Source organism: Enoplosus armatus, chromosome 7, assembly GCF_043641665.1.
Source record: "Enoplosus armatus isolate fEnoArm2 chromosome 7, fEnoArm2.hap1, whole genome shotgun sequence".
NCBI lineage: Eukaryota > Metazoa > Chordata > Actinopteri > Centrarchiformes > Enoplosidae > Enoplosus > Enoplosus armatus.
This window is the reverse complement of record NC_092186.1, coordinates 5,875,567-5,903,507: the sequence shown is the minus strand read 5'-3', so window position 1 is coordinate 5,903,507 and position 27,941 is coordinate 5,875,567. Positions and strand designations below refer to the sequence as shown.

Below are 27,941 nucleotides of genomic sequence, written 5' to 3'. Positions count from 1 at the left end.
CACACTCATATGTGGAAAAAGCATAGCAGTGTTATAGTGAAGCCTGACACTCTGGAGAGTCTGGAGTCAATGATTAACATTTGAGGACATGTTGGGTGACGTCCTTATCTTTAAAAATGGGAAAACGCCGAGCTACCTGAGCTCACTGTGCACAGAAAGCAACAAGGGTTGACAGACTCCCGACCTCAGGACCTCACTGGTCAAACAGAGGGGTGTGCTCATCTGAGGCTCTACTTCACCTGCTTCCGCTGCTTTTCGTGGGTTTTACTGGGCCTGTCACGCTGCTGGGAACATGTCGTCCGTCTCTGTACCCCCACCAAAATGCCTGCAGAAATCGTTGGCGGTTCCTCACCGTCACATGTTTGGACCAGGACCGTCCAACGTTCCTCCACGAATCTTGGAGGCCGGGGCCAAACCTGTCATTGGACACATGCATCCAGAGATATTTGAGGTAACTGTGTAAAGATATCCACTTAAAAAGCTAAGGGTATAGGTATTTACACTGTCCACGTTGTACATTTTACAACAGTTTTCAACATCTTCTTTGTGCACAGAAAAGCAATAACTCAAAGACAGAGAAATCAATGTTGTATTCTACCACACAGCCTGTGTTAGTTGTAACAACACTTAGTCAAATGTAGCATCTATTATACATTGACAGTGATGGAAAGTAACTAAGTACACTTTATATTTTTTAATGTATTTGTACTTTACCTGAATATATTCATTTTATGCTAAATTTCTGAGCGAAATATTGTACTTTTTACTCCACTACATTTATTTGACAACTTTTGACAGGTCACTTTGTAGATTAAGATTTTACATACAAAACATATTCATATTTATTTATCAACAAATAAAATAGGTTGCAGTTTTATAAATGAAACTATCCAATAGGATATAAAGCAGTTAAAATGATCTCCACCCAGCTGCAACACACACACACACACACACACACACACACACACACACATATATATATATATAATAATTTAACTTGCATTCAGGACTTTGCAGCCAGGTCATGCCATTTTGATTAAAAGTCTTTATTCAACAAACAACTGTGTATGTGTGTTTGTATTGCTTCATCAGGATCAATGTCAGTTTTAAACCATCGCAGTGAGGACATTTCTTCATTGTAAGGACATTTTGGCCGGTTCTCACTACTTCAAAGGACTGTTTGGTTAAGGCTTGGGTTTAAGGTTAAGGTTAGAATTAGGCTAGGGTTAGGGTAAAGGTTGGGGTTAGGCATTTGAATTTGAGATGGTTAAAATGTCAGAGTTTAGTGAAAAATGGCTATCACACACTCAGCTCAGATTGACATTTATGTCTTCTTTTGTCTGAGCAACAATCCAAAAGAATTCCATTTGATATCGTAAAAGTTTAAGGAAACCAGCAAATAGTCACATCTGAGAAGCTGGAACTAGTGAATGATAGACTAATGAGATCTGATTTCTAGCTCCCTCATGATTGGACAAATTTAAAGGGTTTACTCAGGCTAGTATAGTAAAGAAAATATATTTCCAGCTACACTGTACCTTCTTCACCACCATTTTCTCATTTTCCATCACAGATAATGAGTGACATCAAAAGTGGAATCCAGTACATGTTCCAGACTCGGAACAACATGACTTTAGCTGTGAGCGGCACTGGCCACACTGCTATGGAGTGTGCCATCTTCAACACAGTGGAGTCCGGGGAGAGCGTACTGACTGCAGTCAACGGCATATGGGGAGAACGAGCGGCAGAAATGGCTGAGAGGATAGGTATGGCTGGTGGTATTCTGTGTTTCTCTGTCAACAAATCCTACGAAGGCCAAAACCAACAATGCATTAGTCCATCTCCCAATATTTTCTTACTTCCCTGTCTCAACGCCAAGCCTATTGGTTCCTACTGAAGATGTAAATCTTATTATCACAAAGGCATAGTTGAAAGAAAGACTCAGTAATTTCCTAAAACAGCTGGGCACTGTAATTTTTTAGCAAACAATATCGAAACAGGAATAATTTATTGGGGACTATTTTCAGCTGCGGATTAATACACAATTAAAAATTAATACACACGCTAGTGTGCACGCAGCAGCAGGACAGTGTATGTGGTATTGACAAAATAAAGTACAGTGCCCATTCTCATCATTTTCATGCGATGTTGATAGAAAATATCGCCACTCTTAGCTTTTAAAATCAGCATTAATTGATGGATTAAAAATGATTCTGAGGTGAATAAGAATACCATGTGTCAATCCAACAGGTGCCAGAGTAAATACCATTGTGGCGCCCCCTGGTGGCTTTTTCACTAATGCAGAAATTGAGAAGGTATTGCTGACTTTCGGGTTACTCAAATGAATTCTGTCAAAGCTCTGGTCTGTGTGATCACACTGTTATCTCATCACAGGCCTTATCAAAACACAGGCCAGTGCTGTTCTTCCTTGCACATGGAGAATCTTCCACAGGAGTCTTGCATCCTTTAGATGGCATCGGACAGCTGTGCCATAAGTAAGATGCAGCGCTCACTCTTCTGTCATCATCACATCTGTGACTAAAGAAAGGGCAGATAATAGCAATGTTTTGAATTGTGCCAACAGGTATAACTGCTTGTTTCTCGTCGACTCTGTGGCGTCAATGGGAGGGGCCCCGCTGTACATGGACCAGCAAGGTTTAGTATTAAAGCCTGTTAGATGTTTCCGTTTTCTCTGGGGCAGCTGATGAGACCATTTACTGTGTTATATTATCTGTTTTGATGACACCAAATATAGATTTTGTTCTGTGGATGTTTTTGTATTTGCAGGGATAGACATCCTATACACAGGCTCCCAAAAGGTTTTGAATGCTCCTCCGGGTACAGCACCCATATCATTCAGTGAAAGAGCATGGTGAGAAATGCATATGCAAGTAATAGTTTGAAATATATGTAACGTATGTATTTAACCTTAAATTTTTCCACAGCCAGAAAATATTCAACCGGAGGACAAAGCCTGTGTCATTCTTCTTGGATTTGAGTTGGCTTGCAAACTACTGGGGATGTGATGGCAAACCGTCAAGAGTGTAAGACATCTTTTTTTCAGGAACTGAAAACACTTCAAACTGTGGTTTCATTTTTAGCCATATGTGTACAATTTCTGAATACTGCTCTGTCTTCTCCATTTCCTGACTATAGATATCACCACACAGGTCCAGTCACTGCTTTTTACTCTCTGAGGGAGAGCCTGGCTGTCCTTGTTGAAGAGGTGGGACATATGTTGAATGGAATATTTTGATTTTGCATCTTTCTAGATCCTCAACAATTCTGTACAGATAGCAACTGAGCAGGTTTACAGTGACGAAAACCTCTGTGCCAGCGATACTTGTGTCAAAACAAGGCATAAATACAAATCAGCCATTAACTAGCTTTTGCTTTGGGAACATGTATTCAAGTAATATTAGCTTTATAAACTGAATACTGTTGTAGCAACATGTTGTTTTGAGCCATGCCAGCAGCACATTCATGGTACCCAATGCTACTGACATGGGTGATCCCCTTACTTTTCCTCTAGTGCTATTATTAGGTAAAAATTTGCAACTTGGTTTATGACCAGCTTTGTGTTTAGTGCTAATTAGCAAACGTTAGCATGCTAACACGCTAAAATAAGATGGATATAATAAACATTATACCTGCTAAACATGAGCATGTCATTGTGAGCATGTTAGCATGGCATTAGCATTTAGCTCAAAGCACCTCTGTGCCTATGGACAGCCTCACTGAGCCGTTAGCATGGCTAATGCTTAGACGCTACATAGATGTCATCATACTAAACCTTGATTAGTATCCTGAAAATTAACATGTACAAAATGGAAATATGGCTTATGCCTAAACCCTGTCAGCTATTCTATAATATTTTGTCTGTTTTTATGCCATTTTTATATTAATATAAGGGTCTGGAGAATTCTTGGGAAAGACATCAAGAAGTGGCAGAGTATTTCCATGCTGGCCTAGAGAACATGGGACTAAAACTTTTTGTCAAAGAAAAGGTCAGTTTCAAGTATTAAACAATCATGTAATATTTATAATAACCTATAGTGCAATTTACATCATGCAAGTAGCTGTTTTAACAAGAAAAAGTACAATAATGATAATAATGTAAAATGATAAATGGGGGAAATGTACTAGTTCTGACTTAAATGGTTGTTACAGAAAGCAAGACTCCCCACGGTCACCACTGTTGTTGCTCCTCATGGATATGACTGGAAAGAGATCACAACCTACATCATGAAAACCCATAATTTAGAGATTTCTGGAGGACTTGGACCATCAGTTGGCTTGGTAAGAGATTGTGTGCCCATATTCTCAGTTCTTTACTTTTATGTATGCCCACCAAGAAGTTGCTTAAGTCCTGTGTAGCCTAACTCCCAGATGTTTTTGGTCTTTTCAGGTGCTGCGTGTTGGCCTGATGGGATGTAACAGCAGCAAGGCCAGTGTTGACATGGTGCTGGCAGCACTGACAGACGCTCTGAAACACTGCCACAAGAGCAAAGTGTAACATGTTCCTGTTGAGTACTTTAAAGATAATCCTGAATCAACGCTACTGTCATAAGCAAGAGACTGTGTGTAATAAATAAACCATCATTCTCAGTAGTTGTCTTGTGCAGCTCAATCACTACAGTGGGCTTGTCTTCATAATGCTGTCGTACCTTTTGTCAGCAGCAGTCTGTGATCTAAGCCTTTATCTATTATATTTGATATTTGGTCTCATATAAACACCCAGTAACGACAAATTGGACATGACAGTATTCCACTACATTAGATATTTCACGTGTACAATAGAGAGACCCTATCTTGCTCCCTTTTCTAGCTAATTGTATCTTTACATTAGTGAGTTTTCTGATGGTGGGCTTCAGTCGTCATTCTTATTATAAACCTCAAACATGATCCTGTTGTTTTCTGTCCATATCTGAAACCAAGGGGGTCTCTGCCACAGTATTGATTATAGTGTGAAATTTGAACACCTTATCATTTAACTGAAGAAAAAACACTATTCATTTCATTCAGTAACTACACATCCCATGAGTCTTAGCCATCGGTACACTGTTAAAGCTTTGTGGGAGCTGTAGTTGCTGAATGATTATATCCTTTTCATCCTGCTATTAGAACAACAAGAAAGTTAAAGCACTTTTTTTCTAAACAAAACATAAGACATAACAAGTTGTATCTTGTGTATGTCACACTGGGCTGTGGTTGAAAATATATATTGGAAAAAGGTTTTGGATCTTTTAACACTTCAAATACAAATAAAGTGAAAGAAGCCACACTAAAATTACTCCATAAATATTGCTCATCTACCTTTCATCTGTGTAACAGTGTAAATGTGCATTCAAATCTTATAAAAGAGGAAAAAATATAAAGGAAAGGTATAAATAAATATATATTTTTTCATTATAATTAACTGAATCTATTGTTTTATAATGTTTCATTCTGTAGTTTCTATGTGCAGAAGTGTGTCTGCCACTCCTCTTCTCTTTTATTTCAATAAAGTTGTTACAAAAAACAACAACACACGAAACAGGAAGTGCGTCACTGCATTTCCTTGTTGATGGTTTGCTTCACTAAAAGGCGGGTAAATGGTGATAAGACTTACCTAGCAAGTTCGTTCGTCTTTGCCTTTTTGTCAACCACAGGACAGCGCTGACAAACAGGCGACAGTCATGGCGTGTAAAAGAGGAGCCCTCATTGTGCTGGAAGGGGTGGACAAGGCCGGGAAAACGACTCAGTGCAAGAAGCTGGTTCAGGCGCTGCAACAGAGCGGCCGGCCGGTGGAGATGATGAGATTCCCCGGTGAGACGTGTTCCTCCTTGTCACTTTATAGCGCTTAGCATTAGCATAATTGTGGTTCTGGTGTTCCCTTCACTCCTCGCGCAGGTGTGTAGCGTAAATATAACTTTTCACTACCGTGTGAGATTAATATGACGTGCCGTGGTGTGGTTTCTTGGGGCAGACAGGACCACGACGATTGGACGGCTGATAAGCGCCTACCTGGAGAAGAAAAGTGACTTGGAGGACCACACGGTGCACCTGTTGTTCTCTGCAAACCGCTGGGAGCTGGTGTAAGACTCTTGCTTTATTGTGGGAAAATACTCCGGTGCTTCACATTACGGAAAGCAGCAACAACACACTGTTAAAAAAAAAAATAATAATAATACGGCATTCAAAATCTTACAGCGTTTTATTTAAGTGAGAGCAGTGTTAAACAATAGAGCTTTCCACGGCAGACATTTTGACATGTCATAGCAGGAAAAGCACAGCTGTAACTAATGATGTCGGCTGTGAGAAGGTCTACAAAATGTGCCAACATTCAGCTGTTGGTACAACTTCAAAGGACCAGTTCACCCTAATTACAATTCGCTTTGAAGTTAACGTTAAGTATCATTGAGACAAGCCGCAGTCTGTAGGAGATAATGGACTGCCATGCTGTTACTCTGCATTTCTCTGTGTGCAGTGACTCCACTCGCCACTATCCACATTTAGGGGGGCAGCCCTGGTTTCTATGTATGAAGGAAAAGCCCCCTTTAAAACAGTTGTCAGTGAAGTCTGTGGATTATCTAAAGTAACTGGGATATATACTTTTGGTGTAAAACTTTGGACAGATCTTTCACACTTGGCCTGACAAAGTTATCATTCTCCCTTTACTTTGTCAGACTAAGGAGTACTTTTACTGGAGTTTTATTACCAGATACTAAACAGAACAGACTCCAGTGAAGTGCATTTTTATTATTTTCTGGTAATTATGTTTGATACATGCATAGTAAAACTATAGCTGCGTTGTACTTATTAGCTTATTGTATATTTTGCATGTAAAAAGAAAAGTGAACATGGCGATATTTTATATATGAATATATATATATCAACATATTCCATAAAAAGACCAAAACCAACAATGAATTGACTGAACTATTGTATGCGTTGTCAAAGCCTGATGTATATCTTCTTCCCCTGTGCCACAGAGCTCCATTGTGATCCAAAAACTACTAAAAACACATCAGTGAGCCGCTGTAGCACTGGGTGACATGTTCCTTCATTACCATGAACACAGCACTGTTTGTATAGAGTCAATCCCTAACACACTTAAATACTCACTAAGGCACCAAATGTGTGTATTAATCCCCGGCTGAAAATAGTCCCCAACAAATGGACTATTTACCCGTTTGAGTAACATTTTCTAAAAACGTCAGTGCCCGATTGTTAAAGGAAATGATTTAGCCCATTTGAAAAATGAAACTATATATTTGTGTTTTACATATTTAAGTCTTCAATAGGAGCCAATGGGCTTGGGTACGGAGCACATTGTTGATTTCGATCTTTTCATGGGATCCTTTTTAAAAATGCACAGAACAGAGTTTGACCTTTTTCTTAATTCTCATCATCCTTTCATCTCTGCAGTTGCCTATATTAGCAATGATGCAAACTACAATCTGAAAAATGCATACTTTTTTTTCATTGTCATTAGCCTTGACAGGTTTCCTCTAGCCTGTGTTTGTTATAGCCAGCATTTTCTTGTGCAGCATAATAATACAATAATTCTGACCACAGACCTTCAATGAAGAAGAAGCTGGAGCAAGGCACCACTCTGGTAGTAGACAGGTACGCCTTCTCTGGAGCTGCTTTCACCAGTGCCAAGCCGGTGCGTCTTTTAAACTCTGCATCCACCAGGCAGTATTACTATGTGTGTTTTGAGAGGAGCTACAGATATATTTGGTATGCTCATCTCCTACAGGGTTTCTGTCTGGACTGGTGCATGAAACCTGACGTGGGACTGCCAAAGCCGGACCTCGTTATGTTTCTACAGCTCAGTCCGGCCGAGGCCGCTCTCAGAGGTCAGTTTGGAGAGGAGAGATACGAGACCAGTGCTTTCCAAAAAGCGGTTCAACAGAAATTTGAACAGCTGATGAAGGATCCTTCAGTCAACTGGCAGGTATGAGGCAGGTCTGGATTGTAGGTTTATTCTCAGGCGTCCTTCAAATCAGTAACATTTCACAAACTGTCTGTTCTAGGTAATTGATGCTTCTCAGAGTGTTGAGGATGTGCACCAGGACATCACGACCCACAGCCTTAATGTTATCAACACAGCGCAGAACGTGCCACTTGGAGAGCTATGGAAGTGAACCTGAACCAGTCTGAGTGAAGCTGCTGCTTTGAGACCAACACAGCCTGTTGGTATAGTTACTGAATGACTCTTAAGCCCCCCCTTTATACTCATTGCTTTATACTCATTGCTTTATACTCATTGCTTTATAGTCATTGCTTGACTGAATGCAGAAGAGAAATGCCTGGGCTGTGATTGGGATATAATTTCATACTGTCTTGAAATTGAGTAGAACAATTGTCAAATATCAGATTCCGATTTTATTTTTAAGGTTTTAATCTTCTTACATGTCTATTGGTCTTTCATTTGTCTATATACTGTGTCGATTAAATAAATAATCTTCAAATGAACTAGTGTATATGTTTTAGACTTTGCAAGGATACTTTGCATGAACAATTATTACAACTCGTCTGCAGATTAGTGACAAACCGCGTACGCCATGGGCATCATGAACCATTGTGTTTCTATACAACATAAACCTGTTATGGCAATTTTACTTATGGAGTCAGGGAAAGGCACCATATCACTTCAGAATAAACATTTAAAGTGTTAAGACTCAAATGGAAACACATGTATGTGAAGATGTGCATACAGAATTTTATCCTGAGCTCCTGCTACGGCTTCCACCAGGCAGTCTCAATGTTGGATACAGAGAGCATTCAGTGGCTGTTGAGAAGAACGCTGTGTGACACACACTGACTACACCATTGGAGCTGGACTGGCTCAAGAGGTCTCCAGTTAATGTTCATCCCCTCAGGCTTCCCTTCTGACACAGAGAAGAGACAGAATCTCTCGCCGACTGTCAGAACAGTCAATCATTGTTCGTGTGTTCCTCACAGGGAAAGGATCTCAAACTCTTCATCTTCTGAATCAAAGAACCGCTCCAACCTGTCCGAGTCTGAGAAATCTGTGAAGGGAGCGTCAACACGTAAAAGAAGGGGGGGGGGTAAAACATTTAAATTCTTTTTTTTAACTGAATTTTTGGAATGTATTTTGCTGAAAAATATGCAGTTCCATTTACCAGGAGTAAGGTTAAGGGCATCCACGCTGACCATGTGAGAGGGCTGACTGTCTACTAGTTCAAACATGGGCAGACCCCCTCTGTTGCAGGACAGCTAGAAGAGAGGGAGCATCATTTAATGATGTACAAATTCCTCTAACAGGAAAGTGATGCTTTTATTTAACTGCTACTAAAAAGCCGTGTTGACAGAAACGTACCCTTCTTATGCGCATACACCAGTCATCAAACTCGTCCTCTGTTCTGCAGAAGAAACCCTGGCAGAAACCAGAAAACAATTAGCTGTGGAACATCTGAGTTAGTGTAAAACGTTTCAGCCTGCTCACAGTCGCAGTTAACAACAAGCTTTAGTTTGAGATACAAAGCCCCTCCCTGTCATTCCTACCGCTGCAATGGATGGGTCCAGTTCACAGATGTGCATGCGACAGGGTGGGTGCTGACAATGGTACGTCTCATCGGGGACCTGGCCGTCCTCATACGGCTCCACTGCAGGCTGAGTGGTGTGCGGGTCTAAATAGATGAGTTCCTCTCCTGAAAAACAAGACGAGCATGTTTTATAATTAGACTTTCCTCTTGGCGTGAGTCAAATTAATATGAGTGAGCGTGAGTGTGCAGTGCACATTTGAGAGCTTATTTCACAAACACAGAGACGAGACATACCGACATAACCAATGAAGTAATGGGCACTGTTGGGTTTTCCCCCAATAACACCCAGGGACTGAGGCAGCATGAAGCATTGCTGTGAAAAGAGACGAGAGGGTTTATCTCACCCCAGCTGTAGCTGACTTTGCCTCAGTGGTAATTCAAGTAATTCATTTTTTAACCAATTTCCTATTAACAACATAAATAACATTTCCAAAGCATACATTTGTCGTGTAGATTTAGTTCCTGAAGGGAAATTTACAGAAAGCCACCAGCAAGGTCGATGTAAAACCAGGTAACTTGTGGATTCTAGTCTACAAACCTGAGTTCACTACTGAGTCTTTGTTTGAAATGTAGGCTACACATACCCTCACAGCACAGCATTACCACCATTAAACCAGCGTATATCTTGGTGTTTATTTTACGTATTTCCTACAAAAAGAAAATGGTTTAAAATTGTCACCCATTGAGAAGCAGACAAAGCAATATCTATTTCCTGCACAAAAGAATATTTGGAGTCAATCATAAATAAGGAGTGGTGCAATGTTTGCGAACTTGGATTGGCAATGCTTTGCATCTGTATGCCGACTACAGTTATGTGATCGCAGAGGTTTGCAGCTACGTGTGTGAGAGCACGTAGACGGCCATAAGAAGCATGCAGGGATTCTTGCAACTCCCTTAAGATTGTCATCACAGTGAACATTAGGCCCTCTTTCCTGGAGTCCTCAAGTCTGCATCACCACACAAGGGTAACGTACCTTTGACAACATTTAATGATAACACACTGGAATTAATAATAAAAGGCTAATCTTAAAACTACGGTCCTTGGAAATGTCAGTGTTTCTTCAATTGTGGGATATGTTTGGATATCAGTCATTAAAATGTCAAACAGTAAATTAAGTTAAGTTCTCATTTTGCAAATCAAGTTTCCAGAGACCCCAATATTTCTGGATATAAAGACCATTATCTCCCATACAAAGCCTCTGAGATTGAGAACTTGATTGTTTTAATATACACACAAGAGGAGTGTACACGTTGAAGTACCTCACCTTAAGGGTTTCGATGTAGGCCTCATTTATATCGCTCAGGCCCAGCCTGAGGGGGATGAGCAGGACCAGGGGTTTCCAGAGAGCCGTCTCCTCCTCAGCCAGGGCACACGCCCCCTCCAGGCAGCCATTGAGCTCCCCCACTCCCTCTGCCTCGCCACAGGCTCCTGCAATGTCCAGCCAGGGCATACACAGACGCTCTGCAGAGACAAAAATGAACACAGAAATCACAAAATTACTGAAAAATGTCTATTGGCTTATGTTAAGAAGACAAGGATCAAAACACCTCCCTTGGAGTAAAATACTGACACTGACCACTCACACAGAAGCTTTCCACTTAGAGATCTTTTTTTTTTATCTCGTTTGTATATTTGCACATGGAAAAGTACCAAAATACTGTTGTTGGATGGACTTGTTGTACTTTCATCCTAACCTGGAGTACAAGTACTGGAGTGACATCTGAACTGCTTCTGCTAAAGAATGATAAGAGGAGGAAAAAGAACACTCAAACACAAAGCTGTCACACTCACTGATCTCCTCGATGACCACAGTGTTGTCCATCGCCACGTGTACAACTAATCTACTCCACGTATCAAACACTGCCAGCTTCCTGAAAGAAAGGCAGCACATTGAGACAGTCACACTTCTGTGTTTGGCCACGTTGGAGAGACATTTCTTTAAAAAGTTTCATCCCTCCTCAGTATCTTGTCTTTTTTGTTCATTGTTTGACAGTGGGACAGATGAATACATGGCGAGAGTGGAAAAGAAAGACATCATTGTATCGTTCTCGAGCACAAGAATCCAATTTCAAGGGTGACGCGAAACACATTCCTGCCGCCGCTTTCGCACTATTACGCTGATTGACTGTTGGTAGCACTAATGCAATAAGAAACTTAGCAACGTACCTGCAAAGGCTGTGAAAAAGAAAACTGCACACAAGGAAATATGGGTGTAAATATTGCACAATTTGAAAAAAAAAAAAAGCTTAACAAATGTTACAAAAGTGCCAATAATCCACTGTCTTTTTTGTTATCGATGTAAGTTAAATATCTTTGGGTTTTGGACTTGAAGTTGGCCAAAACGAGCAATTTGAAGGCATCATCTTGGGCTCTGGCTTTTAAGTAATTGATAAAAAGAATCATTAGTTGCAGCCCTAAAATATAAAATCTGGAAACTTACTTTAGAACCTGGGCAACTGTGTTTGGTCCATACCACTGGCCTATAGGCTTTCCCTCTCCGACTCCCATTTGGGCTGCAGCATTTAGGAACAAAAGAGAAAGGATTTTAAGCAAATTCTTTCAGGATTGCCTGAGTGAGTCCTTGATATAATTATAAAGGTTTGACACTCACTACTCACCAATTTGATGGATGGAATAATAGCTGTCTTTTTTGTCAATGAAGGCGTTGAGAATACTGATGTACTCTTCTCTTTGTTTCTGGCCTCTGGCCCATCTCCAGTCTGAGAACAAAAAGACAGTTATCAAGCCGGTTTAAAACAGGCTCTGTTTGGTGTAGTCTACTCACTGGAGAAGAGCTGTTAGTGCCACACAGTGAGAACATCTGGATTCAGCTATGTATATTTATCTACAATCAAGAGATCTATTTCTTTGATTTTGTCATTTGTTTAAAGTTACCTCTGCCTAAATGTCTACAAGCCAAGGCCTCGCCAAGGATCATCTGGCCGCACCGTAACATACATCCCCATCCTGTATCTGACGTCGGTCCTGTCCCACCTGTAACACATTCAAGAGTCGTGTATGAGATCCCCCTTTTGTATTTAGATGTGAAAACCCAGATTACTCAATGAGGGGATCTAAAACACACAAACACGTCTTCACTTACCAATCGGTGGGAAGTTTTTTCTGTATGTGAACCACAGCCGTGAAGTGACATCTGATAAAATCTCATCTTTCTCTGTATGAAGAACAGAGATCACCACATTACAATACATCCACAGAGAAAAGTGTACACTTGCTAATATGTTTCTTAATAACTTCAACACTCCTTTCTCTCTGTCTCACATACACTGTATATTTCACAGTCCTACCTGTGAGTGCGTTGTATTCTTTCCCTAAGATCCACACAGGCTCTGAGGTCTCAGGAAAATCTTCAAACTCTCCAAAGCGAAGTGTGTCATATGTCAAGGTAGCTGCAAAAGAGGATCAGAGTGAACTGTAAATATGTGGGTAATTACAGGGGAGAAACTGCTGGTGGTCATGTTGTTGACCACTAACCACTTGTTGCAGCTAATAAAAGTGAGGCTGTCAGTCAGCGAGTAAAGATGGAGTATCCATTAGTTGCTTCAGAAACATTCCAGTAATTTCCAGGAAGGATGATCCTTCTGTAAAATGTATCTAGGATTTTAAATCTTTGTTTCTGTAGATTAACCTGGGTCTCATTTTATATGCAAGGGAGCAAGTGAAGGAGAGATCTCACTGTGGGATAAATTAAGTGTCAAGTTTCAACTTCCTGCCAAATGCATTTCATTGTGAAACATACACGAACACAAACAAGCCTGACAAAGTAAGGACCAACTTAAATAATATTTAAAGGGGTACTCCAGCTGTTTAGTTATTGTACTTAACATACGTGGGGAGACTTGTGAGAGAGTGCAGCAGACGCCAAGATATCCTGACTTTTACCCCCTAGTATGGGTAAAGCTAAAAAAAAAAGACTGAATCCTACACTTCCCATAATGCACCTAGATCCTTTTTTTGTTGTACCCTGACCCTCACTGCCTGGTAAATATCCACATCTTTAAACTTCATGACACCATTTCGTAAGTCAGGCTTTTTGTTAGAAATTTGTAGTCTTCAAGCCCAGACCAAGGTAACCCTGACGAAACCCCTATGACATCATTAGGGTTATTTTGCTCCAATACAAACTATTCAGCACTCTATAAACCCCAACGTCTTCAAGACTATCTACACTATAGTGTATGTATAACTGTCTGAACAGCTGAACATCTTTATTTCTTTTTATCTTCATTATTTATGTATTTACACCTTAACCCTTGGCATGTATATCATTGTTTGTTATTACACAGTTTTGCAATAAAAACTATTCAACACAAAGTTCCTCCAGAGTCACAGATTACATTTTACAACTGTTTTTACAGGCTGAGTGGCGAGTAACTGAACTGTAAAATCAGTGGAGTGCCCCTTTAACAACAGAGACTGACAAAACCAAATGAATATATCACATATATCAATATCTGGAGAGAAAAAAAGTCTCTCTTGTGTAATCATCTGGTGATAAGTGGGTGCTTTTAAGAAAGTGTGTAGGGAAAAAAAGCAATCTCAGTAACATTCAGCAGTTCAAAATACTGGGCTCAAAGCCAGGTAATGTTATAAAATTGGGTACAACAGTCATGGACACCATTAAAGGGTAACGAAAAACACATCTGGTTTTGGCCCACTGACGGCTGTTAGCGTTCACTGTGAAATGTATTTACACGTTTGATATAAAGTTAAAGGAGGATTCTGCCACAACATAACTTTAACTATATAACTGACAACAGAGCAGAAAAAGTTGACTAGCTAGCTCCCTACCTGTCAGTTAGCAGTTAGTTAGCTCTGACACAGAAAGCTGTGATTTACAGGTTCATAGCTAAAGAATGAAGAGATGTATTTGTAGTCGACAGAGAATGAAATGCAATATAACCATATAACTTCTCGTAGCTAATAGCATTCCCGGTGCTAGCAGTAGCCTAATAACTGATGTGATGGTGACAGCGCATCGACTGGGGTGTACATCTTTGGGCGTAACATAACGTTAGCATAAACAGTCAAACCAAGGACAGGAGGCAAATTATAAGGAGTGAAACTTAACAGCCACACATGACATTGACAAAGACGACATCTGGACACCGTACAGGAAGTTATACGGCTGGACAGCGAGCTGTCAACGCGCGGAATCCACCACATTTAGCAATAACAGCAGGCTAACGTGAGTTAGCAGTTAGCTTTAGTCATCACTTTAGCAGGCTAACGTCACCGAGGCTACAAAGCAATATGGGTCTGTGCTGGGCTGGCAGCTGAAGTTGGCAATCCCGTCACGGCAGAGCAGGAGATTTGTTGCCAGGTATGAAATGACGTTGCTGTGGTTATGTGGTGGCCAGACCCGCTTGCGAAGGGAGAGAAAAATATGTTATTTTACTGTAAAATCTCGTTTACCTGCATCCATCCCGACGGTCTTCACCCTATCTTGTTTGTTGTTCTCTGCACTCCGACACGCTGGACCAATGGGAAGAGAGTCCTGCTGTGGAATTCAGGGAGAGGCGGGATATTTCTTACAACACCCAATAAGATCTGGGAGGAGGGGTTATTTTGCCCTAACCAATCAGTAGTGGCTGACGTATCCGTCCCGTTGAAAACAGTTTAGGGTGCGTTCAAGTTACAAATTAAAGGAGGCTTGATATCCATGCTTAACTGATTTATCATAAATATTATTGTTTTACTCAATTTAACACATTCATATAGACTTTAGTTAGACAGTTTATTAAAGCCTTCTTCTACATAATTGTCAAAAATAATATCAATCAAATCATGGAGAAATTATAGAAATTATATAGAAATCAAAACTTGAAATTGGCAAATATATGAGATCTATGGCACTGACATGGCAACATTTAAAAATCTCAAGGAAGATAAGCTGCTGAAAACCTTTCAGAGGAGGCACTGTTGACAGTTGAGTGAATGCCAGAACAAGTTAGATGACATTTATTTAGAGACAGCCCTCGGCTCTTGAGAGAAGGAAGTGGATAGAGGAAGGCTTCTTTGGACGAGACAAACCAACAATAAAAAACTCATCAATAGACACTTAATTAATAAAATTAATTAATTAAATTTTAATAAAAATTAAAACTATAGTGTTGTTAATTATCCTGACAAACATTGGCCATTGTTCAGATTCTTACAGTAACCTTTACAGATTCAATTTCTCAAAACAGAAAAACATCACAAATTCTAAACTTCATTAAAAATGGCAGAGTAACAGAAAAAACTAAATTGTATATCACTAAAATTGTATACAGTACGATCAGTGAAAGGGTGAAGTGGGATAAGGGTGGTTTGAGATGCAATTTTAAACACCTGAGCTTTCCTGCGGCTCAGCAATTCACAAATAATAATAGTCCAGCTGTAATTTCTTACATTTAGTCAGAAGCACTTAGCTGAAAAATGAGGTGGATGATATCTCCATGTGGTTGGAGACCTAATGTCCTTAATTCATTCAATAAAAGTGTTTAATTGGCATTTCATCCTGGTTAAATCTGTCTGTGTCTAGTGTTTCTGATTCAACCACTAGGTGGTAACAAATAGCCATTGATGTTTCTACCATCGCTTACTCTTTACAGTCTGTAAATACAGTCATTCACACCAAGATGTAGCTGACCTTAGAGGTAAACACAAACACACTGTCATCATGGTGTTGCTGACCAGCTGGTGCCATGGACCTGGACTGAGCAAAGTCTTTGCCTTGGTTTTCGACAGAGCAACACAGCTGTTTAAGTTATACAATTTTGTCCTGTTGCTGTAGTTTAAACTCATTTTTTTTTTAAATCCCTTCCTCCAAAGCATACGTTTCTGTAACGGCAGCCAAATATTCTTCATGGTATATGATACTTCCAATGTTACAGTAAGATTTCCGAGGATTGGAATAATGGCTGAAACCAGTTCAATGAATGAAATATGCAAGTAAGGAGTTGATATTTATATAACATCCATCTACTACCACAAACAAAAAACAAAAAACACTTTCCAGATGGCCAAAAAGGTTTAACGTCTTTTCTGTTACAGCTGTTGTGGAAAGACTTAAACTTTCATCTTTTGAGACTATACAGATTAGTCCAAACTAGTCCAAAGCCATAACGTTTTATGCTTGTTGTTTGGTTGATATAACAGATAAAATTGTCTGGACACTTCCCAGACCAAGCTAACTCCACAAAGTTGTGGTTTGGCCCACAAACGTCTCTCACAGAATCTTAAGATTGCTTTCACTCAGTTTTCATAGGTTTCAGAGTGCAAAACTTTTACTGCAAAGAGCCAAACTGTTTCACGTAATTCTTCCTGTTGAATACAAACATCTGGGTGTATAAAGTGTAAAATCACATCCTCTACTCTCATAATAGAGCTCATGTTAACACTGTGCTCAAGTGTTTATTACTAGACATTTAGTCACTAAATCCCATACAGTACCAGTTGCTACTGAGGAACCATTTATATTGGCTTTATAAGCCCTTTATTTCATCTGAAGACCCCTCCAATGGACCATTTGACCATTTACCTTCTGGAAAACAGCTGCAGAGAAAAATCAGTTTCTTAACAATGTATTAACATTTACAGCTGCACACTTGACGGATTGTTGTGAGAACCATTTATTATTGTTAATATTTACAGTTGCAGATGTCCCACAAAAGTTTGTTCATTTTCTAGGACTCCTAGTGCTACATGCCATATAAAAGTGAAATTATTCACGGAATAAATTCTACTCGTAAAATGAAATGTTATCAAAGTGCTCAAAGAAATTATACTGTGCAACTTGCATTACTGCAATTACAGTACAGCAATATAATACACTGCCTCACAGTGAACAATGAAGAGGGAAAGATGTATAGTGCCCAGACATTAATAAGTTAATGGAACCCCGGTCAAAATGTTTAATTTCACTCCACAAATTAGTAGAACCAGCTGGCAACGAGTGAATCTGAATTTGTATTATATTACAGGCTCACTGTCAATGACACATTTTGTTTTTTTTCTTCCTTTGCAGAATAGCAGGAAGGAACAAGTTGGTAAAGATAAGATTTGCTCACTAATATCCACAAAGATATGTTCCTCAAAACTGGTCCTGTTTGCTACTGGCTGACCGTGATCACGAAAATCAAATTGCGAGGGAAGGAAGAAAAAATACATAAATAACCCTTCCCCGTTTATGAACCACCTCACCCTACTAATTTTTGTACAGTCCCTTAATTAAGGGAAAATATGTTGTATTTTGCATCTATCCAGCATGCATTAACAGAGGGTGATTTTATACATTCACATCAAACATGTGCCATGACACAACCATAAACAATAACTGGTAAACAAGCTACCAGAGGAAGCAGAAGAAGCACGGACAGGTACAGGTGTTCAATAATGACGGCTCAGTGCAAATGAGTGTAAACATAATCCAAAGCAGTGGGTGCTTTAGTGGAGTGGTGGCAGTGGTGGCGGTGCACAGTGCTGATCAGTCTGCACAGAGTCCAGTGTGTGACTTTGACTTTGTTTCACCTCTCCCTGAGGAGGTACAACACAGTGGCCTTCAGATAGTGTCCAAAGGCGCAGACAGCAGTCACCAGCCAGTGAGAGCAGAAGCTGGGGTCAGTGTTCACCACGCATTTTGTCACATCCACCTGTAACATTAGAGAGGGACACAGAGAGTCATACGAGTGCTACAGGGCTCACCAGATGAACTCTGACAAGAAGAAAGCAAATACGCAAGATAAAAATCCCACATGTTCTTCATTTGTCAAAGTCTTGAGAATCTGCAGTCACAAGATGTGCAACTTGCCCACAAATATGTTATTTCAAAGCCAAGGCCCACACTGTAATCTCAGCACTTCAAAATTCTACTTCGACAACAACTAGAAAACTTACAGACAATGAAAGTCCTGAAACTTAACATATCACAAAATGTTCTTTAGGTTTCCTACACGCTGGCATCCTCTCCCAGCGTAGAAGTATTACCAGACTGCCACTGGTCCCTCATTGGAGCTTATGAGGTCAGTTATACAATGCACTGCTCTTCACTTTGTCACACTCCACTTGTCTTCAAAACAAAACTGACTTGGGTGCCATGTCTCTGAGAACACGGGCCTTCATTTGTCTACTGGTTATGGCACGTTGCCAGGCCTTGTTCCTTCTTGTTTCACTTTATTGTTTCTGCCGGATTTTATCAGACAGGCTTTTCTCATTAACAGGATTCTGCAGAAGACACATCTGATGTTCTGTCTGAGGCAGAGGCTCCAGTTTGTGTCTAGCTGTTAGCTTCTGTAAAGCTAAATTCAAGTAATTCTATCATACTATTGTTTGCCACGTTCATTTCATATTGGAGTTTCTGTAAGTAGAGTGTAGTAATCTTTTTGTATAATATTTCTATAATATCCTACAGGGACATATCTGACAGGGTTTAGTACTCTAGTAGTTCTTCTATGTCATTTCTAACATAAGTATAATATTATAAAATATTCCTGTGACATTTATCTTTAATCAGTATTGTATTTGTACCTCATGACTTTTTCCATATGTATCTTCTATCATATGGTAATTTATTTTCTGTTGTAGCTACTCAGCAGTGAGTTTATATTTTTCAGTGTATCAGTGAAATATTACAGCAACCTGCATGCACCTGTCACATCTAGATCATCTCCAGATAACTGGGAGCTATTAGGAACTATTTTGATCATGACTGAACAAAAAAAGAGTTGATAGTTCCAGCTTCTGAAATGTGAAGACTTGCTGCTTTTCTTTATATCTTTGTGAATTGAGACGTCACCTATGTTATTTTCCACTGCCTTTCAGTGTTTTGGAAACCTAATGACTAATCAATTAAAGAAAATAATCAGTAGATTGCAGCTCTAACATTCATAACACAACGTTACGAAAACAACAAATTATGTTCACTTACTTAATCATTTCAAGTCTTATATAATATTGTTATAATATAGGACTTGGAGCAAACATATGTGGTAGGGTTTAGTGAGTTTACAGTGAGATTAACACACTTTTCCACATCCAGCATGTTGCAAACGGGAGAAAACACACCACCTTCGGTTTACCACCGTGAAAGTAGAGGACTAAGAGTTGCATCATCAGAAACACTCACACAAACAACTGATCAAGTAAAAAAAATAAATAGAAGAAGCTTCCCTTACCCAGCCCCCTCTCCTTTTTAACCAGGAGGTCAGGCTCTTACGGACAAACTCCCCCATGCAGTCGACAATGGTATGGACCATAGCTGGATGACCGTGGCGAACACAGTCCACTGCCAAGGCTCCTGCCACGGCGTACAAAGAAACCACCTTCCCCCACGTCACACCTGACAGGAGACATACGAGTTGACTTTACTCACAGCTTCATCAGTCATTCACGTCCTGCTGTCTGATTACCTGATGTAAGAACACATCGCCAAATCATGCAAATACAAATAAATTAGTATCTGATGATTTGAGGGTTCTTGGAAAATGGTTAAATTAAGTGGAGTGACTCTTCTCTTTCTGAGGAGCTGGAGTAGTTTTTAGTGCAGCAAACGTCCGTCAGCAGCTCTCTCTTCAAAGATGGATGAAAAGCCTCTAAAACCTCAGCAGCAGCCAGGCATTAAGCCTCCATGCCTGTCTGTCCCACAAAGAAGAAAACCCAAACATAAGTCTCGGGGCGGCGGGCAGACAGTACGCCTCTCGCTAGATTAGTGAGCAGATCATTTTTCCCGACTTAGTTCACATGTTGAGCAAATCCTTCTGCCGCCACACCATTTACAGTCAAAGCTTCAGACACAAAACACATACAAACTGAGCCTCAACTCCATCCATCTTCTGTGGCCGCCGTCTGATTCATTCCTAGAATCTCATAAACGGAGGTCGTGTTTCTCTTTAACTGTTAAAATCTGGAATTTGCTGGATGGCACTCTACATGGTGTGCACTCACTGACTTTTTGCCTCACACTTGTGACTTGTGATAGAAATTAAAGATCTGACAAGTCTGCCGGCTAATTCTACTAGTTGTACCACCTAATTGTAATCAACAAGGTGGGAGGAGACACGAATTAAGAATTGTGACAGTACTTCAGTCCATGTGTCCATATCATGCAAATCAGTTTGAACCATGTGTATTTAAATAAGCTGATGGTTCATTGTGCTTCGAAGTCATCAGGAGAGTCATTGTGTTGATGTTAACAAGATAAAAAAAATCTTATCAACACACTTACTTTGATTTTATTTTCTTTGATATAGATCCCGTTTGGAAGTTGAATAAATTAAAACTGAACTGCTGTTCTTCAGCAATATATTATTGGACAATTTGGGGGCCTTGTGAGAGACAGATTTAGAAAAACAATGGTCGAAATCTGACAAAATCTGTCTGACGTTTGGCACTGAATGGGAAGTTTACAGCAGGTCAAACTTTTTTTTCACTGAAAACAGCTGCCCACGTCAGGAAACCATATTGGTGAAGGTGACGAAACTGAACCAAAACAGCAAAGTTGAGGGCTGCAAAAACCAAAACAATGAGCTAAAAGACACTAAAACACTGAAGGGGAACTAAGAGTCAGGTGAAAAGTCCCTGTGGGTTTTCGACACAACGAGCGACTACTTTCACTTTACGCACAGTCATTTGATCCATTGTTAATATGAAAACAATGATCAGAACAGCTTTAAATAAAGGTTTCAAAAAGAGGCTGCTGCATGGTGCAACATGTCGGGTGTGAGAGGATGTTCTAGCTGTTTATCTGTGTCCCGTGGAAAGCAGCATGACGTTTGTAACTGAGCCCATACACATTACACAAGTTTGTGGTCGTAATCTACTGCTGCCCAAGACTTCCTCTTCACACAGTGCCAGTGTCTAGACTGCCAGCGTCACCGCATGTCCACATTTGCACTGCAATCATTGAGGGCTACACTTTCAACCTGTAAACTGAAACTAAGCCTAACTGCAACTTGTTTTTCCCAAATGTCCCTGAAGAAACTCTCATATTCATAACCACGAGATTGATTAGATGGATTAAGGTAGATACTCTTTAGTTTTAGCATGTTTGCAGTACTGATTTGTCCAAGTAACTTCAGCTTGCAGTTGACTCTTAATCACCTTTGCAGCAGATTGCTTTGCCACATTCCCTGAGGAATAAGCCAGCTGCGGTTCATGACTGAACTCCCTGGGTGGGGTCCAAACTGTCTGTAACAATCACTCGCTCTAGCAACAAGTTAACCTAATATGGACTGAATGTTTTCCCTGTGGTTACTTTCCTGTGAGGGAATAATGACCGCAACAAAATGTTCCTCCTAACTAACGGGAGAGTCCTGCGGTCACCCTGCGTAATAGGTGTTTACATGAGAAAGTAGGCCAGAATTGGTTTATTTCTGAGGGGGAAAAGCATTGAATTGCTCTAGTAATTCAACGAAAAGGCATTGATAGAAGCAGTAACATAACTTCTCCAAACTTTTAATATCTTTATTGTATTTACTTTGAGCTTCCCAATGAAAGCAAAATGAAGAACTAAAATGAGCAAACAATTCTTGCTTTATTTTCAAGTCCAGGTTTGTATAGGTCAGAGAGAAACCTGATAACGAAGCTCTAAAGCCAGTTCCCATGATGCAGACCTGCGTGCATGGCTTGATTTACAACACAGCAAGATTTTGACGTGGACCTACCTGTGGAGAAAATGTCTGCAGCCACAGCCAGGAAAGCATCAGACACAATACTCTCTGATGCCACTGTGATGTTGAGCTGTCGCGCTACATTGCGGTAAACGTTGGGTCGAAGGTACTCCAACTCATCACCTGGACAAAACATAAGAGACACAGTCTAAACATTTTCTATTTGTTTGAGGTGTGTTTTTTAGGCTAGTGGAAATTTTTAGGCTAGTTAAAGCAACACTATGTAACTTTTGAACAAAGCAATAACACATTCTTCCTTTGACAAATGGATAGTTGACTTCATTAGCAATAAAACGCACTCTTTAATACACTCGGGGGGTTTTGCTGCTACAACCGTACTTGGTCTGGTATGACCAGTAGCTTATGGTAATTCTACCTAATGTTAGTTAACTTGACTGAGTCAGTTGGCTGACTTTTTTTTTAACTAAATGCTAAACAGTAGTTTAGTCATTTATCCCATAATTCGTCATTTGTAGTCACAACAGTCGCGGTTTAGCAAAAGCTACATGCTTTTAAATTTAAAATTGCACTCAGATTAATAAAAACTATGTTGTTGTTGTGCATCTTGTTTTGACTCAAAGGAATACTTCGATTTAGAGGTGCTGATAGGTGGATTTTGTTGCCTTTGGACAGAGCCAGACGAGCTGCTTCCCGCTGTTTCCAGTCTTTGTGCTAAGCTAAGCTAACCGGCTGCTCGCTGTAGCTTCATATTCACTGCACAGACATGAGAGTGGTATCCTCCATCTTCTCATCTAACTCTCAGCAGGAAAGCGAATACACGTATTTTCCAAAATGTCAAACTATTCCTTTATATTTTCATTTCATTAAATTTTCAATTTATGAGCTGATGCTTTGTTGTAACTCGGAATTACTTCATATCCAGTAAACAAAGTCCAAAAGTAACTGATATAATCTGTTCAATAGATTCTGGGCTCAGAGGTTTGCCAACTCTGTTCTGACCACAGTTTTTTGACCTCATTCTGGAGACCCTCTGCTAGAAAGTGTCCCTAAACATTTCCATTAGACCTGAGCCACCATGGTTTTTTTTTTTCATAAACGCAATCTTTGTTAGATCTGAGTTTCCAGTGAATTGCATAACTACCAAAACTGGAGGAGGGATGATAACCACAAATGGTAAAGTGAAACCTGGAAGAGGCCATCTGTAGTCTATCAGTTTTCATCCTGGGCAAACATCCAGCGAGTGGAAACATTACTTGAATGATTTTATTTCCTGGGGATTCCCGGGAATCACCTCAAGGTCTTCCACTGAAAATGACAGGTAATCCCACAGCCAGGATTATGAAGGTAATGAGTCCAAGCCCCCACATCATTTTGAAGAAACCTTACATTTTTTTCCCATGTTTAATTTATTCATTTAGATTTTTTTTGTTATTCTTTTAGAAACTGTTGTATGTCCCAGAGTTTCTCTAAATGGGGGTCTAACAGCAGTGTTTCATGATTGTCCTCTTCTTCATCAGGTATTGTCAAAATGCTCCATGAAAAGCTTATTTTTAATGGCCTAAAAGTGGTCAAATGTAAGCACACTGAGTCTAAAAACAGTGCTTTTAAAAACCCACCGTGTGTAACTAAGTATTATTAAATGTAAACTGCAGTCCAGGTATATAAACTCGATATAACTGTCTGGGGGAATATTATTAGGAATACTCTCTATGTCAGTGACGGTCTAACATAAACTCACCCAGCCACAGCAGGACCGACGATATCTCCCCCAGCGTCCCACCTGACGCGACCAGTCCGTGTTCGGGCTTCGACCAGCCGATCCCGGCGCGGTTCAGCCTGGAGTGGATGTAGTCCCGGCACAGCGCTTTGGCCTGGGACACCAGCTCCTTGTCGGTGGGCGAGCGGTCAAACACTTCGGCGGCGAACACAGAGGAGCGGCGCAACATCTCCATGCCGCTGTCACCCGCCGCGGACTGCGCTGCTCACCTCCTCCTCCTCCTCCTCCTCCTCACCTCCCTCTGTTTCTACTAGACAGGAAGACCTCTGGAGATTATCCTGCATAACAAACACGCGGATTAGTTTGTGGACATCTCTTATGATAGCCTCCATGAAGCTGTCCGACGCACAGTCAAAGTCTAGTGAAGCTGCAGATTATGAATAAACCCCAAACTGCAGAGAAAAGGAAAGTTTGACACCAGACCAGAAAAGTTATATGTGAACCCACAAAGTTACAGCTAGTGCGCCCACACTCGCTTATAATGAAGGTGAGGACAATTAAATAGCACTTACCCGAGCATTGATATGCCCCGACTAAAATGGCATCCTACCTTGTCTGCATCTTAACTTGTCTCTGAGCTGAAAGCTGGTTTTGATCACTGACTTTCATAAAGTGAAGATTTGCTGCCAGTCGAGGCATAAAAAATGCTCCCCAGCGTGCAGTCTGACAGGCTTTCCTTCTAAGGGCACTTATTGTTGAGTCCAAAGGCGGGGATAAACGGAGCAACATAAGCCCCGCCCCCTCCGCCCCCATCCCAACTCATACAGCTAACACACACACACACACACACACACACAGGACATGACCTAGAAGTATCTCGGCTGTTAATCATAACTGGATTTATTAAAAGTTGTGCGCCATAACAGAATCACCCAATCTCGGCTCAAACTATTCGATGATGTCATCCTCTATCCAACAGACAAAATGAAAACCTTGTTGTTGAAATCATCCTGAATGTGTGAGCGGTGTTCATTGATCAAGTGCAGAATAGAGGGTGATGTGCTGCCCACAGTGAAGGTATACTTTAAAGAAACAAGGAGGATTTATGAAGGATAAATACAGATTTGACAGGATATAAAAGCCTAAAATGTTATTTTAAAGGGTCACTCCAATGATTTAGTATTGCACCTCCATAGATAAAGGGACAGACTTAAAAAAAGAAAAATCAAAGCAGTGCCCTGGCCAACTCCTCTATTTCACACCCTTCCTCTCTGTATACGAAAAAATATTATAGTAAAAACCTCTTTGAAAATCTGGAACCAATTTATACGCTGCGTTTGCTTTCAAACATTTTCATCCTCTGCTCCATTAAAAAAGCAAACCATGTCTGTTCCTCCGTCCTTGACTGATGGTTTCATTTAAAATATGGTTCAATCTTGGTATCCAAACATTCCAGGACCTCTACCTTGATAATACCTTCGCCTCTTTCCCACAGTTATCAGAGAAGTACGGTCTCCCTAGACGTCACTTTTTCAGATATCTACAAGTTCGTAGCTTTATCAGCAATAAATGGATTGGGGGGTTCCCTCACCAGCCCGAGACTCCGCCGTTTGATAGCTTCCTCACACCTGTCCCTAAGTTGAAAGGCACGCTGTCTGATCTTTACGGTGAGATACACTCGCCAGCTCCAGCTACAAATGCACACACATCTTCTGTCCATCTCTACAAACCTTCTGGTCTGAGCTTTTTGAGACACTGTGGGGAGCAGTTAGGAAGCGGATTAAACCACATGCTATCATTGCACTATTTGGGGTTGCCCCACCCCTATTATCACTTTCTGTCTTAGAGGCAAATCTGACTGCCTTTGGCATCTTGCTGGCCAGACGCTTAATCCTGTTGAAATGGAAATCTTCTGCACCCCATCGTCTCAACCTCTAGATTGTGCATGTTCTTAACAACATCAGACTTGAGAAGATAAGAGATGCGGTTAAGGTGTCGTCCAATAAATAAATCTTAAATAAATAAGATGTGGGGCCCATTCTTTAGACTTGTCGAGGGGTTCAGTTTCCCGGCTGTTCCTGAGTGAATCAGGGCCTCCTTCTATTTTCTGAATTAATTATCACATTATATATCATTATAATTGGTTGCTGTATTTGTAATTATATATTTCCTTACCAAATCAAAGCAGCAGAGGCCACAAAATGCTGACTATAAGTGCAGAGTAGAGGTCAAACTCCCAAAAACACTGAATCCTACATTTCCCATGATACAACCAACGATATCTTTTCATTAGACTGGTAGACGCCCACATCTTTTAAACTCCGGGCCCCCAGTTTGCAATGCAGCGGTTTGCCGACATGAATTTTAGTCTCCAAGCTAAGATAACTCTGATGACGTCACTATGATGTCATCAGGGTTATTTTCTCAGACTTAAGTTAGCCGGGCTAGCTGTAACACGTGTGAGGTGCGCAGGGTTTGTTGGACTCGTGACTCAGCGTTCCTGTACAGCCCTGCTGGTGTCAGTACTTTATATCATGGCCACATAAACTCTTAAACAGTACTGGTCATCATTATTTGGCAGCCATGATGATCTAGTTTATGTGGTGGTACTGTGTCCACCATGTCGTTTAGAGAGCAAAGCACTGTGACGGCGGACAGCGAGCAGCCACACACCTTCTCCACTCCTTAACAGAAAACCTTTTGAATAGATTTTCTTGGCGGATGAGCGATATTGTCATTTCAAGGGAAGCCGCCCCACCCTCTGTTCACACTGCTTGGGCATGCCTGAGGAATGCCCTGCTTTATTTATGACTGCTCGACTGATTGGCAGATCCTCGTTAATGCCGTACACAAGAAGGCCGACTCTTCGAACTGAAACTGACAGCTCGATCATGGAAAAAGGGCAGAGTGAGACTTGTTTTTTCCCCGTCATTACACGACATCTTTGCGGCACAAAACCCTCTATATTCCACTTTTACTTCTTTACTTACTGCAACTTTATACTTCCACTATACATCTCAGACACAAATATTGTACTTTTTACTCCGCCACATGTGCCTGACAGTTTGCATGCATTTCCCAGGTGAACAGCATCACCACCACCACTGCCATACAGTACATATGTACTGTTACTGTACTGTAAATGTGACGTACCTTCCAGATTGACTGTACTATCACAGTTTATTATGTTTTTGATTATTACTGTAAACTAACAAGTGAGGTAAATATCTAAGGTTTGGTGTCTTGAATAAAAAGCAACTTTGCGGTCGAGACTGAAGAGAAAATGCAGTCACATTCATCATTATATCATATCAATGTAGGATTTTCGGTAGTGTTAAGACAGAATTATCTATATTTACAGCGGTGCAGCATCAAATGTGAAAAGTGAAAGAGTTCAAAACTAATTTTTACTCCACATCATTTTGCCTCATTGCTACATGTATAATCTTGAGGAAATGTTTGGTTACACTGAAGAAAATTTTACATTTGAATCACATTGTCTGTTCACTGGTTTGCCTCTTATCTTTCTAACAATTGATGATAACATTCTAAAGTAACTTCCCCAAGGATCGATTTTAGGGTTACTTCTTTCTAATCTATATGTTAAGAGATACGGAATCTCTCTCCAAGGCTATGCTGATGACACACAGCTTTATGTGGCCAATAAACCAATAATGATCTAACAATAAATTATCTTTTTAGATGTATTTTAGATGAATGCTCAACCTAAAAATTACATTTCAGTTATAGGTTCTAAGCTTCAGAGAAAGAAACTGGCCTGACAAAATGTAATTCTCTTAAACTTACCCCAAGCCAGCAGGCAAGAAACCTCAATGAATTTATCATCTAAAAAAATAGCAGAAGTGCAGCCTTGACGGGAATTGGAAATGGCTCACTTGATGCAAGATGATGCAAACTGGTGGCTTAAACGTTCAGTGTGCCGTATACACAGTTGTAAATGATCTAGCAACTGGAGTTTCTTATGCTGTTGAAATGTAAAGGAACTTAAATGTAATACCTAAAATGTCTACCAC

At 40.4% G+C, this 27,941-nt stretch overlaps 4 protein-coding genes across 8 annotated transcripts; 2 read left to right on the top strand and 2 right to left on the bottom strand.

Moving 5' to 3' along the window:
* Positions 1 to 292: 292 nt before the first annotated feature.
* Positions 293 to 4,516, top strand: agxta (alanine--glyoxylate and serine--pyruvate aminotransferase a). Its single transcript, XM_070909206.1, has 11 exons — positions 293 to 451; positions 1,574 to 1,766; positions 2,251 to 2,315; positions 2,395 to 2,495; positions 2,585 to 2,655; positions 2,788 to 2,872; positions 2,946 to 3,044; positions 3,157 to 3,226; positions 3,912 to 4,011; positions 4,175 to 4,299; positions 4,409 to 4,516. Exons 1-11 carry the CDS (start codon positions 293 to 295, stop codon positions 4,514 to 4,516), a joined length of 1,176 nt encoding a protein of 391 aa, XP_070765307.1.
* A 1,059-nt stretch (positions 4,517 to 5,575) lies between these two features.
* On the top strand, positions 5,576 to 8,432 carry dtymk (deoxythymidylate kinase (thymidylate kinase)). 4 transcript variants are annotated; one of them, XM_070909059.1, is made up of 5 exons: positions 5,576 to 5,808; positions 5,969 to 6,077; positions 7,561 to 7,651; positions 7,817 to 7,942; positions 8,022 to 8,432. In XM_070909059.1, exons 1-5 carry the CDS (start codon positions 5,679 to 5,681, stop codon positions 8,130 to 8,132), a joined length of 567 nt encoding a protein of 188 aa, XP_070765160.1. In that variant the 5' UTR covers positions 5,576 to 5,678; the 3' UTR covers positions 8,133 to 8,432. The 4 variants fall into 4 exon arrangements, with proteins under 4 accessions (XP_070765160.1, XP_070765158.1, XP_070765161.1 ...); XM_070909057.1 differs by having other exon boundaries at positions 7,745 to 7,942; XM_070909060.1 differs by lacking the exon at positions 7,561 to 7,651 and having other exon boundaries at positions 5,969 to 6,039; positions 7,745 to 7,942.
* On the bottom strand, positions 7,585 to 15,038 carry atg4b (autophagy related 4B, cysteine peptidase). 2 transcript variants are annotated; one of them, XM_070909055.1, is made up of 13 exons: positions 14,995 to 15,038; positions 12,867 to 12,968; positions 12,662 to 12,733; positions 12,454 to 12,552; positions 12,177 to 12,278; positions 11,999 to 12,071; positions 11,350 to 11,429; positions 10,823 to 11,019; positions 9,792 to 9,870; positions 9,517 to 9,662; positions 9,332 to 9,388; positions 9,135 to 9,228; positions 7,585 to 9,020 (listed from the first exon to the last, which is right to left on the bottom strand). In XM_070909055.1, the coding sequence occupies exons 1-13, from the start codon at positions 15,002 to 15,004 to the stop codon at positions 8,947 to 8,949; spliced, it is 1,185 nt and encodes a 394-aa protein (XP_070765156.1). In that variant the 5' UTR covers positions 15,005 to 15,038; the 3' UTR covers positions 7,585 to 8,946. The 2 variants fall into 2 exon arrangements, 1 of the variants encoding a protein (XP_070765156.1); XR_011597423.1 differs by having other exon boundaries at positions 8,978 to 9,020; positions 9,332 to 9,374.
* A 2,141-nt stretch (positions 15,039 to 17,179) lies between these two features.
* On the bottom strand, positions 17,180 to 24,613 carry boka (BCL2 family apoptosis regulator BOK a). The gene is made up of 5 exons (XM_070909056.1): positions 24,480 to 24,613; positions 23,929 to 24,245; positions 22,224 to 22,352; positions 19,737 to 19,900; positions 17,180 to 18,215 (listed from the first exon to the last, which is right to left on the bottom strand). The coding sequence occupies exons 2-5, from the start codon at positions 24,140 to 24,142 to the stop codon at positions 18,090 to 18,092; spliced, it is 633 nt and encodes a 210-aa protein (XP_070765157.1). The 5' UTR covers positions 24,143 to 24,245; positions 24,480 to 24,613; the 3' UTR covers positions 17,180 to 18,089.
* Between the last annotated feature and the right edge of the window lie 3,328 nt (positions 24,614 to 27,941).

What these genes read in the sequence shown, in the direction of transcription:
- dtymk (XM_070909057.1), top strand. Translation starts at nt 5,679, where the DNA reads ATGGCGTGTAAAAGAGGAGCCCTCATTGTGCTGGAAGGGGTGGACAAG. An exon ending in GCAAACCGCTGGGAGCTGGT is followed by an intron (nt 6,078 to 7,560) that starts GTAAGACTCTTG and finishes TTCTGACCACAG; the next exon opens with ACCTTCAATGAAGAAGAAGC. An exon ending in ATCCTTCAGTCAACTGGCAG is followed by an intron (nt 7,943 to 8,021) that starts GTATGAGGCAGG and finishes TGTCTGTTCTAG; the next exon opens with GTAATTGATGCTTCTCAGAG.
- agxta (XM_070909206.1), top strand. Translation starts at nt 293, where the DNA reads ATGTCGTCCGTCTCTGTACCCCCACCAAAATGCCTGCAGAAATCGTTG. An exon ending in AGAAATGGCTGAGAGGATAG is followed by an intron (nt 1,767 to 2,250) that starts GTATGGCTGGTG and finishes TCAATCCAACAG; the next exon opens with GTGCCAGAGTAAATACCATT. An exon ending in TTGGACCATCAGTTGGCTTG is followed by an intron (nt 4,300 to 4,408) that starts GTAAGAGATTGT and finishes TGGTCTTTTCAG; the next exon opens with GTGCTGCGTGTTGGCCTGAT.
- boka (XM_070909056.1), bottom strand. Translation starts at nt 24,142, where the DNA reads ATGGAGATGTTGCGCCGCTCCTCTGTGTTCGCCGCCGAAGTGTTTGAC. An exon ending in GTCGGTCCTGCTGTGGCTGG is followed by an intron (nt 22,353 to 23,928) that starts GTGAGTTTATGT and finishes TGTTTTGTCCAG; the next exon opens with GTGATGAGTTGGAGTACCTT. An exon ending in TAAAAAGGAGAGGGGGCTGG is followed by an intron (nt 18,216 to 19,736) that starts GTAAGGGAAGCT and finishes CTAATGTTACAG; the next exon opens with GTGGATGTGACAAAATGCGT.
- atg4b (XM_070909055.1), bottom strand. An exon ending in TTATTCCATCCATCAAATTG is followed by an intron (nt 12,072 to 12,176) that starts GTGAGTAGTGAG and finishes TAAATGCTGCAG; the next exon opens with CCCAAATGGGAGTCGGAGAG. An exon ending in TGGACCCATCCATTGCAGCG is followed by an intron (nt 9,389 to 9,516) that starts GTAGGAATGACA and finishes GGTTTCTGCCAG; the next exon opens with GGTTTCTTCTGCAGAACAGA.